This window comes from Solea senegalensis, linkage group LG19 (assembly GCF_019176455.1).
Source record: "Solea senegalensis isolate Sse05_10M linkage group LG19, IFAPA_SoseM_1, whole genome shotgun sequence".
Classification (NCBI taxonomy): Eukaryota; Metazoa; Chordata; class Actinopteri; order Pleuronectiformes; family Soleidae; genus Solea; species Solea senegalensis.
The window spans coordinates 18,834,617-18,852,616 of record NC_058038.1 but is presented as its reverse complement, the minus strand read 5'-3'; the positions used below and the strand labels follow the sequence as shown (position 1 = coordinate 18,852,616).

The window sequence follows — 18,000 nt, the reverse complement described above, 5'->3', positions numbered from 1 at the left end:
AAACCTGGTTACTGACGTGAATCTAAACCTGGTTACTTACGTTAATGTAAACCTGGTCACTGACGTTAACGTAAACCTGCTCACGATAAACCTGGTTACGACATTAACGTGCATAACCGGCGACATTAATTTCAAAACGTAACCTGGTTAAAACTGACATTTAACCCCTGGTTACTGACGCTAACTCCTGGTCACTGACATTAACTTAAACCTGGTCACTGGATGTTAATGTTAAACCTGGTCACTGACGCTAACGCGAACCCTGGTTACTGACGCTAACCCGGTTAATTTAAACTCGGTTACGACATTACCTTAAACCCGGTCACCACATTAATTAAACCTGGTTACCGACGCTAACATAAACCTGATCACCGACGCACGTAAACCTGGTCACCGACGCTAACGCAACCCCTGGTTACCCGACGCGCTAACATAATTTCTGGTTACGACGCTAACCCGTCACCGACATTAATTAACTAAACCCCGGTTCACCGGACGCTAATGTAAACTGGTCGGTTACTTAAACATTGGTGAACCCCTGGTTACTGACGCTAACCCGGTCACCGACATTAATTTAAAACCTGGTCACTGACATTAATTTAAACCTGGTTACTGACATTAATTTAAACCTGGTCACTGACATTAATTTAAACCCTAACGCTAACATAAACCCCACCCGGTGTAAACCTGGTTACTGACGCTAACCCTGGTTACTGACGTTAACCTGGTCACTGACATTAATTTAAACCGTTATCGACGCTAACGAAACTCCGATCACCGACGTAAAACCTGATCACCGACGACGCTACACGTAAACCCGATCACCGACGCTAATGTAAACCTGGTCACCTGGACGTTAATGTAAACCTGATCACTGACGCTAACGCAAACCCGATCACCGACGCTAATGTAAAACCTGGTCACCGACGCTAACGTACCCCTGGTTCTAACCTGATCACTAATGATCACCGACGTTAATTTAAACCTGGTCACTGACGTTAATTTAAACCTGGTCACTGACGTTAATGTAAACCTGGTCACTGACGTTAACGTAACCCTGGTTAACGTTAACCCTGATAATTTAAACCTGATCACTGACGTTAATGTAAACCTGGTTACTGACTGTGAGGTAGAGAACCATCCGGGCTGCTTCAGCAAAGTCTGGATGTTCAGAGTCTCCACAGTGGTCCAACAGAACCGGGTCACAGCGCTGCAACACACTGACACACGCACGCACGCACACACACACACACACACACACACACACACACACACACACACACACACACACACACACACACACACACACACACACACACACACACACACACACACACACACACATAGCGTTAGCTTTAGCTTCGGTTAGCTTTCAAAAGCGACCGTCAGCTCGGCTGATTGTCGCGTATTTGGACACGTCTGACGTAAAGTGTCAGTCTGACGCGTGAACATTCACTACACATTTTTAAAAGCTTAATTTAAAGTTTAAACTGTCGTATTTTGCCAGACTTACACTTCAGCCATTCCCGCTTTCAAACCGCCGTCACCTGTCCTCTGATTGGTCAGCTCGCTCCGTGACGTCATGCACATGCTATTTTTGGGGGGGGTTTTTTTAAAGAAAACTTTATTCCGAGTGTCTTCGAAGAACAACACGATTGAACAAATAAAGCACAACAGAAACAACGATATGCATAAAAGTAATACAATCAAAATTCATCATAAACAAAAAACAGCGTGTTTTGTTAATGGCGCACACACACACAGCTGCGCAAAGTGCGTAAGTCCTCAGGTCACATGACCTGACGTAACTGAGGAGAAATCTCTGCAGCAGAGAGGCTAACGGCTAACAGCTGAGCTAACAGTAATCACACACACACACTCAGCAGAATGAGAAAGTCCGCGGGAAAACGGTGACCTTATTCAGGTAAACTTTATCATTTCACTGCGCGCGCGCGCGTGCGTACACACACACACACACACTGCTGCTAAATGCTAACACACAGCTAACAGACTTAGCTAGCTGCTCTGCTAACTCTGGTGACTGAAGGGTGTATGTGTGCGCGTGTATGGGTCTTAAAGGAAGCATCTCGACCTGATGTGGTCTACATGTAGCGGACTTGATTCTGGACCTGGTCTGATGTGGTCTACATGTAACCATGTGGTCCAGTGTTAACCATGTTGTGTTTGTGTGTTTCAGGGTGGTCGTGTGTGTGTTTGTGTGTGTGTGTGTTCTGTCAACAGCAGGATGTCCATCCCTGCCCCACCTCCTCCTCCACCAGGGGGCCCCCCACCTCCCTCCACCTTCAGCCAGGTGAGGAGCCTCTCGCACACACGGTACACTAATGTTAATGTAACGTTCACCTCCACACAGTGTATGAGCTCAGGGGGCGGGGCTTAGTCAGCGTCCTTCATTACTCCCTCAGTGTGACAGTGGCAAAGATAATAAATAATAATCTGTAATAATCTGCAGTCCTCACATACTGGGCTAAATTGGTCAAATAGTCCACAATCCAGGATGTGAGGTGAGGGTCCACTCCAGTGCCGACTGTGGAGAAATCAAACATGATCCTCACAGAGCTCCCAGACTTCACCAGGTGAGAAAGAGCTCTGTCCTGCAAGTCCATGACAGCGTCATCCACCCCGATGCTGGGCTGGGGTCCATCGCTGGTCTCGCCATAGGGTGAAGATGAAACCAGGATCTTCCTCCACCGGCCTGTTTGGAGGAGGTCTTCCAGGTCTGTGGTACTCTCCCCAGTTTCAGGTTCATGGTGAAGATGATCCCCATAATCCTGCACAGAATTTGAGGAGCCTGGAACTGATGCCGTCAGGACCTGCATTCTTCTTCACCTTGATCTTCTTGAGCTCTTTTCTCACCTGGTCAGGTGTGAAGGACAGAATGGAGGGGATGTGTTGTTTGTGGGAGGGTGCTGGAGGTTGAACAGTGGTGATGCAGATGAAAGGGTTGCAGCGGGGCCAGCTGGGTCGGGGGAGGCTGAATAAGTTGAGGTCATTAGCTCTGGTCCCTTGTGGTCAGAGATGGTTTTCAGGCCTCTCCAGACTCCACTGACTTAATTCTGCTGCAGCTGACTGTCCATCTTCCTCCTGTAGCGGTCCTTCATTCCTTCACATGATCTTTCCCCTCAGCTCCTTCTGTACAGTCTTTAGCTCCTCCTCGTTTCCTGACCTAAAAACTGATCCTTAAGGAGAGTCTTTATGTCAGGATTAATCCAGGATTGGTTGTTAGAGAAACACGGTGCTGTCCTGGTTATTATTCTGAGGTCATCATCTAGTGTTCATGTGTGAAAATGTGACAGTGACCAGTGGTCACCGGTAGTCACCAGTCTCACCCTCTGTGTCGTCCTCAGGCCAACAACAGCCCTCCACAGCTGACCAGGGAGGAGGTCAAAGGTCGTGGCGCCCTGCTGTCTGACATCTGTAAAGGTACAGAGTTGAGGAAGGTGTCGGTGGTGAACGACCGCAGCGCTCCGCTGCTCGACAGTAAGACTCAAACACCAAAGAGCCAAACACCAACCACAGAGCACCCATACATTCGCTTATTCCAATACCTGCACCAGCAGCAGAGCCAGCCCAAACAGCAGGGGGCGCCGTCTGAGGAGCAGCACAACACGACGTCCCTGGAGAGTAAGACATTCACCTTAGCCGTGTCTCAATTCAGGGTCTGGATCCTGTGAAGTGTGCAGCCGAGGGAGGAGACGACTCCTTCGGCTGCACATTCAGGAGGAGACAGGCGTCTTGCACTGTTGAAATGAGACGTCTAAATGCTGCCCTCTACAGTTCAATGTCCTGAATCACAGACTGTTGATTTAAGCTCAAATCAACTGAAACCTCCCATAATTTACACACGTGAGGTAAAATAAAGACATTAAAAATAGGGTTTATGTTTAAACACAGTTAATATTATTTTAGTAAATCAGTCATGTTTCTGACGAACTACTGTTAATGTTTTTAACCTGGAAATTTATTTACTTTATTTCTACAACAATATTATAATTATCGATTATTCACCTGCTGCAACTTATTCTCTTTAATCATTCAATAAAATGAAGAATCAGCAGAAAAGACTGATAAAAAGCTTCAAAATGATCAATAATAATAATAATAATAACAATGATGATAATAATAATAATAATAACAAAAACTGGCATGCAAAGACTTCTGGGATGTCCTCCGCTGGGAAGGACATACAAATGTCTCCCTCAAAAATGGACATGACAATTTGTGTGGCAATTGGGACACGCCCATGGCGCTGTGGCGCATTTTGACAACATCCAGACGACAAATCCACATTTCAGACTCCACACTATCCACACTACCCAGGATCCACACCCTGGAATGAGACCGCTCTTCTCTCAGACTCCAGGCTGCCTGCAGGGAGCTGAGGGTCAGAGATCGCCGCTCGGCCACGCCTCCTCTTCACAGGGAATAAACGAAAAATCCAACCATTGACTCACCAGCAGGGGTCAGTGTTCAGAAAACACCAACTTCCTGTCAGTCTCATCCACCTCTCAGTGGAATTCACGATCATTCTAGATCTGTACAACGCGAGACGCAATGTCGCAAACGTTTTCAAAATAAGTAATTTTGAACCAATTATGAGCAGCAGGTGGCGCACTTCCCAACAGGACTCTTCATTTCAGTAAAATACAGACTTGTGAATGAAGTGAAAACTGTTGTTGTGTGTTTTCATCTCATCTCACTTCCTCCAGCAGTTTTTGATGTAGTCACCTGACATTATCTGGGTCCCGCCTTCTGTTGTGTGATGTCATCGCCGTGACTGTGTACTGTAGTGACATCTAGCCCTCAGGAGGGGGAGCACTTGCTCACCTGTCCAATGGTTGTGGTTCTCAGAGCCTAAAAGAGACGGAGTAGCAACAGTAGGAGGAGGCACTGTGGGTGGAGTTCCCAAACTGCAGCCATTTCCAGGTGCAGAGTTGTGTCATGTGATCACTGTTTGATTCTTTGATTTGAAGTTTTTAAATGACCTGTAACAACATTTATTTGCAGATGTCCCACCTGGACGTCCGCCCTCCACCAGAGCCCCTGCGCCCCGCCCTCCCCGTCATCACCACGACAACACTAATGACTCCTCCCCTCAGGCATCATCGCCCTTGGAGACCAGTCACTCCCAGCGTGCTTTGCTCCTTTCTCCCTCCCCCTCCACTGGCACGAGGCACGCTTCCTCTGCTCCTCCTCCCCCTTTCTGTCGCCGTGGCAACGCCCCCTCCCCTCCCACCTCAGCCTCCTCTTACAGAGAGAAGCCACTCCCACCCACACCAAACAGCACCCCGCCCCTCCCCTCAAAACCACCCCCATCTCCTGGCAACAACAGACGTCCTCCCATCTCAGGAGCTAACCCCGCCCCTTCCACGCTGGCCCCGCCCCCTCAACATTACCACATCACCAACGGTCTGACAGGAAGTGGTGGCGAAGCAGCGCCCGAGCTGCCGCATCGTCACAACTCACTCAGCAACAAGAGGCCCGCCCCTTCACCTGGAGGCCACACACCCACCCGAGGCCCCGCCCCGCCTCCTCCCCCAGCCTCGCCCACCCCCTCCCAACAGGGTGCCAACAGGCCGCCGCCCGCAGTCAGAGAGACGGCAGGTCGAGGAGCAGGTGAGAGTTAAGCGCTGATGTCACAGTGATGTCATCATGCATGAGGTGCATTACGGGAGATGTAGGATCCTGATCACTTCAATCGTAACCTGTATTGATCTCTCCTCAGCTCCTCCTGGTCTGTCGTCGACCTCGAGGGCAGGGACAAGAGAAGCCCCGCCTCCTCCGCCTCCACCTTATAGGATACATGGTAGCCCCTCTCTCCTCTGACCCCCCACCAGAGGAAAACCTCCTCCCCACCACCCGCACTCCTGCTGCTCCCCCGCCTCCTCCTGTAATGGACACGCCCCCTGCCCCTCCTCTTCCATCTCTCGCTCATTTGTGGGTGAGTCGTCACATCTCGTCCAATCAGAACACAGCAGCTGTTATCGATTCATTTATTAGTGAAGCTGAAATAGTGATATTATTTTTCAGTGTTAGCGCAGTCTGTGTACTGTCCTGTAATTGTGTGATCATGTGACTCCGCCCTCCTGCAGACGACTTCGAATCCAAGTATTCGTTTCATCCTCTGGACGATTTCCCGCCTCCTGATGACATCAGACATTTTACTAAGATCTACCCGAGCAGAGCCAACAGAGGTACACACACACACACACACACACACACACACAGTACACATGTACACACACACACATACGCTGTACACATGTACACACACAGACACACACGCACGGAGATGTGAAACTGTGAGATAAGAGTTTTGTTTTTTGTTTCTTCAGTGATGAGAGGAGCTCCGCCCCTTCCTCCTGTTGGGAGGTGAAGCATGAACACACACACACACACACGCACACACACCTGTGGGAGTGAGTTCAGCTGCTACGTTAGCTTTAAACCAGTGACATCGCTGTGAGCACAGAAGCCACACCCCCACCACCGCCTATCATCTGTCTCTATGCTAAGCTAAGCATGTTCTCAACTGAAATATGTGGGACAGATGCACCTTAACACAAAGTCAGACCAGGATCCGAGTATGGACCTGGTCTTACTGTAAACAGCGTTTCTGAGTGATTTTCAGGTGAAACTATATTTAAAGATTCTGATATTTTCTTTGTGAACATAAAAGTTGGATGTTGCAGAAATATTAGTCGTGTTAATAAACGTCGTAATTGTGCCATAAATGTTAGCGTCGTAGCATCAAACAGCGTCAAAAATAAAGTTGCAATATTTTGAAAACAAGTTTAGTGACGAGAGAAACCTGAAGAAAATGAACTTGTGACATCCCTGAACCCTGTCCTGTGATTGGTCTCTGAACCCTGTCCTGTGATTGGTCCCTGAACCCTGTCATGTGATTGGTTGTGACGCCTTGTTGCTGAACTGCATTTTGGGTATGTAGCTTGGTAAACTTCAGTCAGCTCGCAGTTTGTCGTCTTCATGGTTACAGAAACATTAGCAACTGTTGCTATGAAGTCGGCCATGACTGTCTTTAGCCACGCCCACTGTCCACTGTATTTTTACGTGGCGTTGTTGATGAATCAAAGTCAAGTAACCTCACTTAACCTGTTGTTTTGTTTGAATTTTATTACGAAAGAACAAAAGTTTAAATCGTTTTGTTGGTTTTTGATTCTTTTTGCCTTAACAACTGCATGAACACAATAAACTGCTTCCTGTTGCATCACTTCCTGTTTGTCTTTACTGTTCAGGTTCTGTCCTTCGTCATGAAGACCATCGTTTGACTCTGACATCAATATAAGACATGTTTCATAACTTTATCACCACACACTCTCAAAGTAAAAAAGAAAGATAATATGATTCATTCATTCATTAGAATCCATACAGTCCCGTCTCCGAACACTTGGTGGCGTACCTTTTATTCTTCCGGTTCAGAGGTCACATTTCCGGAAGTACACGCTCGGTCCTCGTTGTTTCTGTTCAGGTCGAAACCAACAACATGGCGGACAGTAACGTGATTCCGCTGCCGCGGACGGAGCGCCGAGAAGCGGCCATGAAGAGAGCGAAGCCCGGCAGGTTTGACCCGGAGAAGGAGGGGGTGAAGCGGCGGAGGAACGCGGAGAGTGTGGCAGCGCTGGGGCAGCAGGACAGCGGCGTGAAGCTGCTGGAGGAGCTGGTGTTCGGGACCGAGGACGAGCTGCTGCACAGGCTGCTGGAGGTGACGCTCTCACCAGACTCCACTCGTAAAAGTGTCGATTTAAAGTTTTTGTCACGTGAGCGCACGTGTTCCTGCGCAGCAGAGCCTCGTGAATACATCGTTGAATTCGTTAGTGATTTCTGTTAAATCCGGCTCATCTGTTTTACTGTTCTTTATCACTTAAGCATTTATTGGTAGTGGTAAGTTTGGTGAAGTCAGAAAGTCGCCCGAGCGGCTGTGTTTAAAACGTAACTTCCTGTCATTGTGGAGGAGGAAGAGGAGGAGCCAACTGGAGCTGCCGTGGCCGAGGATAAAGATGAAGAATCACCTGACGACGAGGATCATCAGCAGCAGCAGGGAGTGGCGAGGAAGGGTGTCTGGGTGGATGAGGATGATGAGCTAGAGGAAGAGTGAGTATGTGTGTGTGAGACAGGTGGAGGGCTGTGATTGTGGGCGGAGTCACAGCAGCACTCAGGTGTGTCTCTGTTTCAGTGTGGACATGACACATCGTTACCGTAGGCAGCTAGTGAGGGGCGGAGCCGAGGCATCCATGTCCAATCAGAAGCTGCAGCAGAGGATGAAGGAGCAGTGAGTGAAGACACACACACACACACACACACACACACACAGGCGGCTTCGCTCTACACACACACACACACACACACACACACACGCGCGCGCGCGCTCAGACGCACACTCACTCGGTGTGTTGTGGTTGTTGTGTGTCAGGTTTGTTAAGGTGATGGGAGGAACTCCATCGTGGGCAGAGAGCAGCGAGAGGAAGACGAGGAAGACTGGTATGAAGAGGATTCTCATGAAGCTGTAAATTCTTTAAATGTGTGACAAATGTGAACATCTGTGTGTGTGTGTGCGTGTTTCTGAAGCTGATGATGAAGATGATGACGATGAGCATGACCTGCTGACGAGGACAGGAAACTTTGTGGCGTGTTCAGATCGTCTGCCCGGTGGCGTCCTGAGGGTCAGTGAGTGTGACACTGAACTGAGTCTGAGTGTTGTGATGAAGACGACGACCATGTTTTATTTTCCCGCCTTTTAGATGAAGAAGTGTCTCCATGCCAACAGCGCTCGCCCATCAGACGACAGACTGACCAGCGTTCACTTCCACCCATCCGCTCAGGTCGTCCTGACGGCCGGACTCGACCAATCCCTGTCGCTCTTTCAGGTAGGAACGTCCAGTCATGTTGTCTGATCATGTGACCGCTCGTCTGATCATGTGACCGCTCTGGTCTGCTGATCAGGTGGATGGAAAGACCAACCCAAAGATCCAGAGTGTCCACCTGGAGCGCTTCCCCGTCCACAGAGCCGCGTTCACCGCCGACGGCACCGCCGTCATTGCCACGAGTCTGAAGAACAAGATGTTCTACGTTTACGACATGATGGAGGGACGAGTGACGCCGGTGCACGTGGTCAGAGGTCAGCTGGGGGTCAGCCAGGGGTCAGGAGGGAGTTTGACTGTCAGTGTAAACATCTGTCACTTCCTGTTTCAGGTCTGAATGAAGCCAGAGTCAAAGAGTTCTCAGTTTGTCCTGAAGGAGGCGCTCTGCTGCTCACTGGAACCCGTGGCTACCTGCATTTCCTCACACTCAAGGTAACCATGAAAACCACCATTGTAAAGTCTCCGCCCCTCTTTACAACACATGTTACGTACTGTAGCTTTACACACGTCTGTCTGTCTGTCTCTCTCCCCCAGACTAAAGAGGTCACTGACAGTATAAAGGTCAATGGTGATGTAAGCGGCGTCACCTTCACACGCGACGGCAGCAAAGTCTTTGTCCAATCAGGTGAGAGCAGAGTGTGTGATGTCACACCTGACCTGACATCAGTACATCAGTCATGTGACACTGTGTGTGTGTGTGTGTGTGTGTGTGTAGAGCAGGGACAGGTGTATGTGTATGATGTGCGCAGATCGTCTCGGTGTGTGAGCGTCTTCTCGGACGACGGCTGCGTGAGGGGGACGTCCATCGCTGCGTCTCCTGACGGGCGCTACCTGGCCTGCGGGTAAGCCACGCCCATTGTCGCTCTCGTGATTGGCCAACGGCCGCTGACGTGAATGTTCGGTCCATTTCAGGTCTCAGTCGGGTGTGGTCAACATCTACTCTCAGGAGGCGTGTCTAAATTCAGCCAATCCAAAGCCTGTGAAGGCTGTGAAGAACCTGCTGACCTCTGCCACCTCCCTGACCTTTAATCCCTCCTCCGAGATTCTGGCCATCGCCTCCCGAGCCGAGGACGAGGCCGTACGGCTGGTGAGTCATAGACACGCCCCCTGCTGTAATGTCCCGACTCTGTGCAGGTTGTGAGGTCCTGGTTCTGTCCCCTCAGGTCCATCTGTCCAGCCTGAGTGTCTTCTCTAACTTCCCCGTCGCTAAGAACAAGTCGATGTTTCGAGTTTCCAGCCTTGACTTCTCTCCACACAGCGGCTTCTTCTCATTGGCTAACAACAAAGGACACGCCCCCCTCTTCAGGTGAGGCCAATCAGGTCACCAACCTGCTAATGTTAGCATGTTACACTGCTTTATAAACAAAGTTTAATCTTTGGCATTCTTTCTTCTTCCACTGTGTGTTTGTGTGTGTGTGTGTGTGTGTGTGTGTGTGTAGGTTACTGCATTACAAAGAATTCTGAGGAGAAACTCGTCATCGACAAGTTTAGTGAGTGAAGAGGGATGTGGTTGCCATGGCGATAGTTTTTGTTTTTAAAACGCTGTTTTTTTTGTTTGTCTCAAAAACAATAAAAGTCTAACAAATAACCACCAGCAGAGGGCAGTGTTTACTTTTTCTTTAGTTTCTCTTTAAAAAGTCATAAAAAAACAATGATTGAAAGTAACAGACTCAAAAACATGTCAAACAAATGAAATAACTCAAACACAAACATCAGTTCCTCTGGAGGGCGCTGTGACGCCTGAACGATACAATCATCGTAAAATACGAGTAAAGCTTTTAAAAATCAGTGCACTGATTTGATGTCCCTCTATGATGTCCCATAGAGGGACATCATGTGACTCACCTGGGTCTCATGCTAAAGCTAACCAACAGTTAACCACCGATCTCTCAGCCTTCCACGACATCATGAAAAGAGGAAAATGTGCGCAGTGTTCGGTCAACAGCTGTACGATAGCCACAGTGAATGTCACACAAGGACCTGGGACCAGCTGACCGAAGGACACCACAAGCAAGGTCAAAGAGAGAGCAGTTCCTCAGGTGTGTCGACTGAGATTCCTGGTCTCTCAGATGTTGGGACGGATTTCAGCATAGTTCTTGACGACTCCAGAGAACCTGATGATGTGAATTTCAGGTTCTCTGGATTTGAAGTCCTGCCACAGATACTCAGGAGACAGAATCTTACTGGGCTTGTTGATCCACATGTACCTGAAGATGCAGAATAGGGAGTACAGTCATCACACAACCAACCCGGGGAAGCACCTGTCCAGGTAGACCCTGCTTACCTGTTAAGGTGACTCTCCTCCTGCCAGGCGGCCTCGATCTCTCTTTCCGCATCGTCCCTGAAGTTTTGGCGGCAGGTTTTGGCGAGTTGCTGCACTTCACCAACATGGCCTCCAAACGCTCCACCACAGTAGTAGAAGTCTCCTTCCCCGGGAGCGATGTAGGCTGTGGACAAAGGCCGGCGCTCGTAGGGGAACACACTGCGGTCGTCTTTGTAGTAACCTGTAAACACAGATACAAAAAGTGGACTGTGTCACAGTGGACTGCACCAACAGACAATGGTTCAGTCCACTGGGAGTAGGAGGGATACTCTGCTGACCTGGATGGATCACAGCGACCAGTCCACCCAATGACTCCACCCCCCAGTGGCCGTGGAACTTGGAGTCCACATCCAGACAGAAGATGTAGTCATTGTTGCCATGAAGCTCCGCCTCTATCAGCTCCTGGATCAGCTCCATCCTGCGAGCAGAGATTTCCTGCCAGCGTTTGGCGCTGGGCACCGAACGCACCGACAGCTGGTGGCACAGGAGGAGGAGTCATCTCTTATCAACCGGGTGGGAGGAGTTTGTTTTTTGGAAACAGAGCATTTGTCCTTTACCTGTCTGCCGGCAGCCATCTTAACTTGGGGCACAGCCTTTGGCTGGTCAGTGAAGACGTAAATGTGCACATTAAAACCAACGAAGAAGTGCAGCTCTGCTGTCTCCAGGAAGTCTCTCAGGAACTTAATGTACCTATGGACAGAGAGAGAGGGGTCAACATCCAGGTCAGAGGTCAAACCACACGCAGATCATCACAGTGCCATCATACTTTCCCACAGCGAACACGGAGGCTGCAATGCTAAGATTCTGGGCTTTGTAAATGGGGTTGAGGAGATCTGGGTCAAAGGTTCCCTCCCAGACCACAGGAGCCAACCAGGGCGTCACCGTCACCACGTCCTTACGTCTGCGTATGAACACACAACAGCAAAGGCCATCAAAGGAAATCGCTATAATATCATTACATTACATTACATGTCATTTAGCAGACGCTTTTATCCAAAGCGACTTACAAAAGTGCATTTAAACATTTGGGTACAATTAAGAGCTAGAAGTAAGTAAGAGCTTCAAGTAGAACAAACTATGAAGTGCTAGTCATAAGTGCAATATCAATATCAACATAACAACGCGTGTGTGTGTTCACTGTCCATTGTCTCATAGCCGTTTCATGCCACCAGGGGGCCCCGGGGCTGCATGTTGACAAGAGTTAAAATGAACTTGTCTTTATAAGTGTTTATTACTGCTGACTCACTGCTGACTCACTGCTGACTCATTCCTGACTCGACGAGTTATGTTCTTCAGAATTTAAAGTAAACATTTTAAAGATAATCAGTAACTGTTTTATTTACTGACGTATTGTATTGTTATTCTTTATCAGTGTAACTTGCTGAAGATGTTGATGTTTTGAATATGACAGATTATTATGACTGTATCGTGTCAGATCTTCATGGATCATCTAAAAGGTAAAGAATCTCTGCTCTAGAGGCCCCCCACCATGTGACTAAGATTTGAGCACAAGTGTAGACAAACAAACAAACAAACAAACAAACAAACAAACAAACACTGAGTGGGGACACTCACCCGTTGATAATGCTCGGTTGTTTGTATTTTAAACTGAAACACAAACAGATTCCTGATCACAAAAATACATCAGAGTCATGGATGCCACCAACAGGTCAATGATGTAACTGCAGCTGCAACAGGGTCAAAAAACATGAACTATAAACTAAATAATTAAATAACTCAATAACTCAAGAACTCAAGAACCAAAGAACTTAAGAACTGAAGAATTAAATAACTAAATAACCGAAGAACCGAAGAACCACCAGGAGGCTCGTCTGTGTCTTGTTCTTACCTTCAGGATCAACAAAGATGAACGTCAGTGAACTTACTGGTCAGGAGACACCGGGTGAACCTCATGAGTGATGATGGTCACAGCAGATCTACACAAGTGATGACATGACCTGGTGATCAGGTGACCACACTGATCAGGTGACCGCATTGATCAGGTGACCACACTGATCAGGTGACCACACTGATCAGGTGACCGCATTGATCAGGTGACCACACTGATCAGGTGACCACACTGATCAGGTGACCGCATTGATCAGGTGACCACACTGATCAGGTAAAGCAGATACTGACCTGACAGTCAGCTCACATGGATCACAAACCCTGCAAGACACACACAAACACACGCACACACACACCAACCAACTGTTACTTCTGATCATCAAAGATTCTTCAATCAATCAGATGAATGAATGAATGAATTTGCTGGGATCACCAGCATCTCCTGCTGTCTCTGTGCCATTTTAATGCTTTTCCACAAACAGTTCCAGCTCAACTCGGATCGACTCAACTCTTTACTTCATAGCTCCTCCTCCTCTATGTGGGCGGAGTCATCACGTCACCGTGGTGACATTACATTACATTACATTACATGTCATTTAGCAGACGCTTTTATCCAAAGCGAATTACAAAAGTGCATTTAAACATTTGGGTACAAATAAGAGCTAGAAGTAAGTAAGAGCTTCAAGTAGAACAAACTATGAAGTGCTAGTCATAAGTGCAATACAATTTTTTTTTTTTTGTCGTCTTAGTCGAGGTAGAGTCGGAACAAATGTGTTTTTAGTCGGCGTCGGAAGATGTGGAGGCTTTCAGCTGTCCGGATGTCGATGGGGAGATCGTTCCACCATTTGGGAGCGAGGACAGTGAACAGTCTCGAGTTCTGCGAGTGCCTCTGTGATCCTCTCAGTGAGGGAGCAGCAAGCCGGTTTGTCGATGCAGAGCGGAGTGGGCGGGCTGGGGTGTAGGTTTTGATCATGTCCTGGATGTAGGCTGGACCGGATCCGTTTGTAGCATGGAACGCAAGCACTAGAGTCTTGAAGCGGATGCGAGCAGCTACAGGAAGCCAGTGAAGGGAGCGGAGGAGCGGTGTAGTGTGGGAGAATTTTGGTAAGTTGAAGACCAGTCGAGCTGCTGCATTCTGGATGAGTTGCAGAGGTCGTATGGCACATGCAGGAAGACCAGCCAGGAGGGAGTTGCAGTAATCCAAGCGTGAGATGACAAGAGCCTGGACCAGAACCTGTGCCGCCTTCTGGGTTAGGAGAGGCCGAATCCTTCGGATGTTGTGCAACATGTATCTGCAAGATCTAGCTGTTGCAGCAATGTTGGCAGTGAGGGAGAGATGGTCGTCAAGTGTCACACCCAGGTTCCTTGCGGTGTGAGAAGGAGTTACCACAGAGTTGTCGAGGGTGATGGTTAGATCTGTGGTGGGAGAAAGAGAAACTCAGTCTTGTCCAGATTGAGTTTCAGGTGATGGTCAGACATCCACTGAGAGATGTCAGTCAGGCAAGCGGTGATCCGTTCTGCTACCTGTGTGTCGGAGCTGGGAAAAGAGAGAATGAGTTGGGTGTCATCGGCGTAGCTGTGATAGGAAAAACCATGAGAGCGAATAACCGAACCAAGAGAGTTGGTGTATAGAGAGAAGAGGAGAGGGCCCAAGACAGAACCCTGAGGGACCCCAGTAGCTAGGGGACAGGGTTCCGACACGGATCCTCTCCAGGTTACTCTGTATGTTCGGTTTTGAAGATAGGATGAGAGTAGGGTAAGTGCAGAGCCTGAGACACCTAGTTCTTGAAGGGAGGAAGTCAGGATCTGGTGGTTAACTGTGTCAAACGCTGCAGAAAGGTCCAAGAGGATGAGCACAGAGGAGAGAGAGGCAGCCCTGGCAGTGTGGAGTTGCTCAGTGACAGCAAGAAGTGCAGTTTCGGTCGAGTGACCTGCTTTAAAACCAGACTGAAGAGGATCAAGAAGGTTGTTCCGGTGAAGGTAGGATGAGAGTTGATTAAAGATCCAGAGTTTTGGAGAGAAAAGGAAGATGAGAGACAGGTCTGTAGTTATTTACTTCAGACGGGTCAAGGGTGGGTTTTTTAAGGAGGGGGGTCACTCTGGCCTCTTTAAGAGAGTCCGGAAAGCAACCAGATGACAGAGATGTGTTAATGAGGTGGGTGAGGAAAGGAAGAAGATCAGAAGCAATTGACTGAAGAAGGTGAGAGGGGATAGGGTCAAGGGGGCAGGAGGTGGGGCGGGCAGAGGTTATTAGGGAAAGAACTTGATCCTGAGATAGAGGGGAGAAAGAGGATAGAGAAGGAGCTGAATGTGTGGTTGGTGGAGTGGTGAGAACAGGAGGTGGGGTTGGGAAAGAAGAGCGAATGTCATCTACCTTTTTTGTGAAGTAGTTGACAAAGTGAATTGGTAGAAGGGAGGAAGGAGGAGGGGGGGTGGGGGGATCAAGGAGGTTAGAGAAGATAGAGAAAAGTTTTTTGGGGTTAGAGAAAGAGGTTTGAATTTTAGTCTGATAGAAAGATCGTTTGGCTGCAGAGATAGAGGCAGTGAAGGTGGAGAGAAGAGAGTGATAGGAAAGCAGGTCATCAGGGTGTTTTGATTTCCTCCATTTTCTTTCTGCTGCCCGTATCGTGGCTCTCTCAGCACGCACTGAGTCCGACAACCACGGGGCTGGGGAGGACTTACGAACCCGCCGGGAAGTAAGAGGACAGAGTAGAGAGGAGGACAGAGTAGAGAGGAAGGTGTCTGTGGCAGAGTTGGGATGCATGAGGGAGAAGGAGTCAGCTGAAGGAAGTGCTGATAGTCAGCTGCTGACATGGTTTTCAGCAGCTGACTCCTCTGTTTCATTTGCTAAATGTTGCAGATGAACGCATGTTTTCAGGATGTTTGTCTTTTTCACTTTGATCTACAGTTAAACATTGTTGCTTTGATGTCACGCTTATGACTTTTCAGTGACGACACTCTGACCAATCAGAGGCCGGCAATCTGATGATGTCACATGTTAGTATCAGCTCAGTTGAACCTGTTCAGGTGAGTGTGTGAGTGTGTGTTACCTGTAGGTCTTGTAGGTGTACATCACTCTGTTGGTTTAAACAGAAACACATTCATTTACTATTAATTAGTATCAGTATGACAGTAGTATCACAGTAGTATCACAGTTGTTTCACAGTAGTATCACAATAGTATCAGTATCACAGTAGTATTACAGTAGTATCAGTACCACAGTAGTATCAGTATCACAGTAGTATCAGTACACACAGTAGTATCACAGTAGTATCAGTACCACAGTAGTATCAGTACCCACCAGTAAGTATCACAGTAGTATCGTATCACAGTATCAGTATCAGTACCACAGTAGTATCACAGTAGTATCAGTATCACAGTAGCATCAGTATCACAGTAGTATCAGTACCACAGTAGTATCACAGTAGTATCAGTATCACAGTAGTATCATTATCACAGTAGTATCAGTACCACAGTAGTATCAGTACCACAGTAGTATCACAGTAGTATCAGTATCACAGTAGTATCAGTACTCACCCCAGCAGCAGACCTAACAGCACAATCACCGTCACACTTTTAAAGTTCAAGGAATTCATCTCAGTCTGAGTCAAGGCAGAGTCCTGATCCACAATCCTGAGTCCAGACCAGCAGAATCCTGATCCCTATGCTCAGAGGTGCAGCAGTGATCTTATGCTGAGACCCAGCAGCAGGTCTGAACATGCAAGTCTTCTGACAGCAGAGAGTTCAGGTTCTTCCTGGTTCACTGCTGATAGCTACCCACCCCCACACACACACAAACACACAAAAGACACAAACACAGGCAAAACACAGACACACACACTCTAAGACACAAACACAGACACACACACAAACAAACATGACACACACACACACAAACACAGACACACACTGACACAGACAGACACACACACACACAACACAGACACACACGTAATATTACAACAACACAGGTAAAACACAGTCACACACACAAACAAAGACACACAAACAAATACTACCACACACACACAGACAAACAGAGACACACACACAAACAAACAGAGACACACACAAACAAAACACACAGACACACACACACACACACAGACAAACAGACACACACAAACAAAACACACACAAACAAACAGAGATACACAAACAAACACAGACACACAAACAAACACAGTCACACACACACACAAACAAAGCACACACAAACAAATACAGACACACACACACACACACACAGACAAATAGAGACACACACAAACAATAGAGACACACAAATAAACACAGACAACACACAGGCAAACACAGACACACACACACACACAGACAAACAGAGACACACACAAACAAAATACACACAAACAAACACAGACACACACAGGCAAACACAGACACACACAAACAAACACAGACACACAAACAAACACAGATACACACACACACAGACAACAACACAGACACACACACACACACACAGACAAACAAACACAGACACACACACACACACACACACACACAAATAAACACAGACACATTATACACACAGACAAACAGACACACACACAAACAAAACACAGACACACACACAAACAACACAGTCATACAAACGTACACACACACACACAACAACAAACACAGTCACACACAAACGCACACACACACACACAAACAAACACAGACACACACGTTCACTTAATAAACGCATTTTATTTACGGTTCATTTCAAACAGACTGATGACGTCACACGGACTGATCAGTGCATAGACACCGCCCGTATTATTTCAATAGGCGAGCAAATGCAGCTTACCTTTCAGATGTTGCGTGTGTGTGAGCCGTCGTTTCATTGTCTCCTCATATTTGACCAGCTGTCCTCACGAGACTGAAGCAGTGTGTCTGTCCTCTCCAAGTAGGTCCAGCTGCAGA

At 47.9% G+C, this 18,000-nt stretch overlaps 4 protein-coding genes and 3 long non-coding RNA genes across 10 annotated transcripts in view; 5 read left to right on the top strand and 2 right to left on the bottom strand.

The window, feature by feature from the left end:
* si:dkey-225f5.4 overlaps positions 1-1,733 on the bottom strand; it is a 4,034-nt gene extending 2,301 nt beyond the window's left edge. Inside the window, exons 1-2 of the mRNA XM_044050756.1 lie at positions 1,514-1,733; positions 1,124-1,220 (exon numbers count right to left, since the gene is read on the bottom strand). Coding sequence (XP_043906691.1) covers positions 1,124-1,220; positions 1,514-1,590 — 174 coding nt within the window. The 5' untranslated portion in view covers positions 1,591-1,733. The remainder of the gene's footprint in view (positions 1-1,123; positions 1,221-1,513) is intronic.
* LOC122785128 overlaps positions 1-17,768 on the top strand; it is a 25,386-nt gene extending 7,618 nt beyond the window's left edge. The window contains exons 2-3 of the long non-coding RNA XR_006362261.1: positions 17,012-17,019; positions 17,756-17,768. This is a non-coding gene — a long non-coding RNA (uncharacterized LOC122785128). The remainder of the gene's footprint in view (positions 1-17,011; positions 17,020-17,755) is intronic.
* LOC122785121 (WAS/WASL-interacting protein family member 2-like) lies at positions 1,821-5,866 on the top strand. The gene is made up of 6 exons (XM_044050757.1): positions 1,821-1,924; positions 2,198-2,311; positions 3,366-3,642; positions 4,870-4,944; positions 5,026-5,634; positions 5,744-5,866. Exons 2-6 carry the CDS (start codon positions 2,246-2,248, stop codon positions 5,842-5,844), a joined length of 1,128 nt encoding a protein of 375 aa, XP_043906692.1. The 5' UTR covers positions 1,821-1,924; positions 2,198-2,245; the 3' UTR covers positions 5,845-5,866.
* LOC122785126 lies at positions 5,892-7,249 on the top strand. Its single transcript, XR_006362259.1, has 3 exons — positions 5,892-5,959; positions 6,111-6,212; positions 6,354-7,249. It is a non-coding gene; the product is annotated as an uncharacterized LOC122785126 (long non-coding RNA).
* utp18 (UTP18 small subunit processome component) lies at positions 7,523-10,448 on the top strand. The gene is made up of 13 exons (XM_044050754.1): positions 7,523-7,741; positions 7,991-8,130; positions 8,213-8,308; positions 8,450-8,517; positions 8,605-8,699; positions 8,778-8,903; positions 8,980-9,154; positions 9,229-9,329; positions 9,432-9,522; positions 9,613-9,739; positions 9,810-9,984; positions 10,061-10,203; positions 10,337-10,448. The coding sequence occupies exons 1-13, from the start codon at positions 7,523-7,525 to the stop codon at positions 10,359-10,361; spliced, it is 1,581 nt and encodes a 526-aa protein (XP_043906689.1). The 3' UTR covers positions 10,362-10,448.
* Positions 10,500-18,000, bottom strand: LOC122785122 (globoside alpha-1,3-N-acetylgalactosaminyltransferase 1-like). Of its 4 annotated transcripts, none has more exons than XM_044050758.1 (11): positions 17,885-17,998; positions 16,606-16,834; positions 16,119-16,145; positions 13,360-13,389; positions 13,107-13,157; positions 12,796-12,828; positions 11,987-12,121; positions 11,778-11,910; positions 11,499-11,694; positions 11,182-11,401; positions 10,500-11,104 (listed from the first exon to the last, which is right to left on the bottom strand). In XM_044050758.1, the coding sequence occupies exons 2-11, from the start codon at positions 16,662-16,664 to the stop codon at positions 10,963-10,965; spliced, it is 1,026 nt and encodes a 341-aa protein (XP_043906693.1). In that variant the 5' UTR covers positions 16,665-16,834; positions 17,885-17,998; the 3' UTR covers positions 10,500-10,962. The 4 variants fall into 4 exon arrangements, with proteins under 4 accessions (XP_043906693.1, XP_043906694.1, XP_043906695.1 ...); XM_044050759.1 differs by having other exon boundaries at positions 10,563-11,104; positions 16,606-16,831; positions 17,885-18,000; XM_044050760.1 differs by lacking the exons at positions 13,360-13,389; positions 16,119-16,145; positions 16,606-16,834; positions 17,885-17,998 and adding an exon at positions 13,297-13,344 and having other exon boundaries at positions 10,563-11,104; positions 13,107-13,194.
* Positions 13,153-13,393, top strand: LOC122785127. Its single transcript, XR_006362260.1, has 3 exons — positions 13,153-13,189; positions 13,241-13,308; positions 13,343-13,393. It is a non-coding gene; the product is annotated as an uncharacterized LOC122785127 (long non-coding RNA).